General features: G+C 38.7%; 1 protein-coding gene across 1 annotated transcript in view; it reads right to left on the minus strand.

The window, feature by feature from the left end:
• LOC106524543 (leucine-rich repeat-containing protein 16B) overlaps positions 1-1,458 on the minus strand; it is a gene marked incomplete at both ends in the record, with an annotated part of 39,145 nt that extends 37,687 nt beyond the window's left edge. The window contains 2 exon segments of the mRNA XM_014018385.1: positions 701-873; positions 1,404-1,458. Coding sequence (XP_013873839.1) covers positions 701-873; positions 1,404-1,458 — 228 coding nt within the window.
• Positions 1,459-1,763: the final 305 nt, after the last annotated feature.

A 1,763-nucleotide genomic window follows, 5' to 3' on the forward strand; every position in this document is an offset into this window, starting at 1 on the left:
AGGCAGACGGTGCTTCACATCAGCCGGTTCAGACGGGAGATAAAACCCTGTGAACCTCGACGGCTTTTGAGCTGAAACAGTTTTAAAATTACTTTATTGATGCTTCTTTAATGAAAAATCTACAACAAACAAAAGAAAAAGACAAAGCAGCCAAACTAGCAATCCTCAACTTTTTTAAGAAGCAGCCGAACTAGCAATCCTCAACAACTTTTTAATTTTTACACCAGGAGCCAAATCTGTTTCAGGAAATCAGATCCTCAGCAATCGGTGCTTGTAGGATTAAGCTGTGCAAGTGTTCATACACCGCTAGTTGGCAGTGTTGTGCATATTGTAAATGAATTGTCAACTAAGTGTCAAATTTAAGTTGTGATTAAAAATTAGCTTCTGCTAAWTTTTATATGACACAAGTRTTTTTGAAGCTGCAAACCTAAATATTTTCATAAGCGCATTAGAAATTGCGGAGCTAATTTTTGGATTAGGGCTGCCCACCACTGCTTATAATTTTGTTACTTTCAGTTACTGTCCAGCAACTTTTAGCTACTACTTATAGCTACCAATTTGCTCCTTTTAGCCATTTTGCTAATTTGTGCTTCTGTTCTGCTGCTTTTTCTGTTAACAACTCAATWTTTCATTCAGCCCTCAGTAGTGACAGCACTTTTCAACAGAACTATTTCTACAACTTTTGCGTTCCTTCCTTCACCTGAGCGTCGTATTGATCTGCAGAGCTTTGCTGAGCATCTTGGCTCCAATATCGTCCATATTGTTTCCACTCAGGTCCACTTTCCTCAGGCAGGTGTTGCTGCCCAGAGCGTTGACCAGCACCGTGCCCCGGGAGCGCAGGCGTGACTCACACAGAGACAGAGACTGCAGGCCCTGCAGGGCATAAACATATCATAAACATGAAGCTGCAGGAAAAACAAGCCAAGTCCAGATGATCTCTTTATCAAAGTCACAAATCTGCAGTAAAACAATGAAAAACTGATGCGTTAAATAACTCATCTTTTAATAATGATTCATCAAATGTAACATTATACAGTCAGCACCTAATGAGGAGTTCATTCAGTCAAATAGYTCAATCTAGACTAAATAATTTATGAAGGGAGGTGGAAAGTTGTGAATTACATKTAATTTACTGTAACTGAGTTTACATTTTTGTACTTTGTATTTGTTTAAGTACATCAGCATTAATATCAGTATATGCTGATGTTGAGAGCATATGAAATAATCAGTTTGATAACTGTAACTTCTCCAACATAAAAACTATGAAAACAAAAATAACCACCTGACTTTKCTGCTACTCAGTTAATGATTGTTTTTATTTCTCACAAATGTTGGCTCCCTTCGAAATATCTTCAGAAAAGTTTGGTTTTTAAAATGTTGTCTTTTTCTCTGTTATCACTCACACATTCCTCCTCCTGTATGAGCTGAACCAGTTTCTGTAAGACTTCATCAAGAACCCTGTAGACACAATACAAACAGAAATGTCTCGTCAGCCATTTCCTGCTGCTAGTGCCCCCCCCCCCCACACACACACACACGCACACACACACACACATCCTTGTATTTGCATCAAACGTAGTATTTTGTATTGACTTCCATTCATTTTTAACTGTATTTATACCAAACCCTGACATTTTCCCTAAAACTAACAATTGATAGTCTATTCCTAACCCTAACCGGGCCATTGGCCCCCACCATGCACATTCAATTCGCACGAGGCTGCCTTTTTTTGGAAAATGGTTCCCCCTAAGTAGTAGAAAACA

Source organism: Austrofundulus limnaeus, unplaced genomic scaffold (genome assembly GCF_001266775.1).
Source record: "Austrofundulus limnaeus strain Quisiro unplaced genomic scaffold, Austrofundulus_limnaeus-1.0 Scaffold191, whole genome shotgun sequence".
NCBI classification, from domain to species: Eukaryota; Metazoa; Chordata; class Actinopteri; order Cyprinodontiformes; family Rivulidae; genus Austrofundulus; species Austrofundulus limnaeus.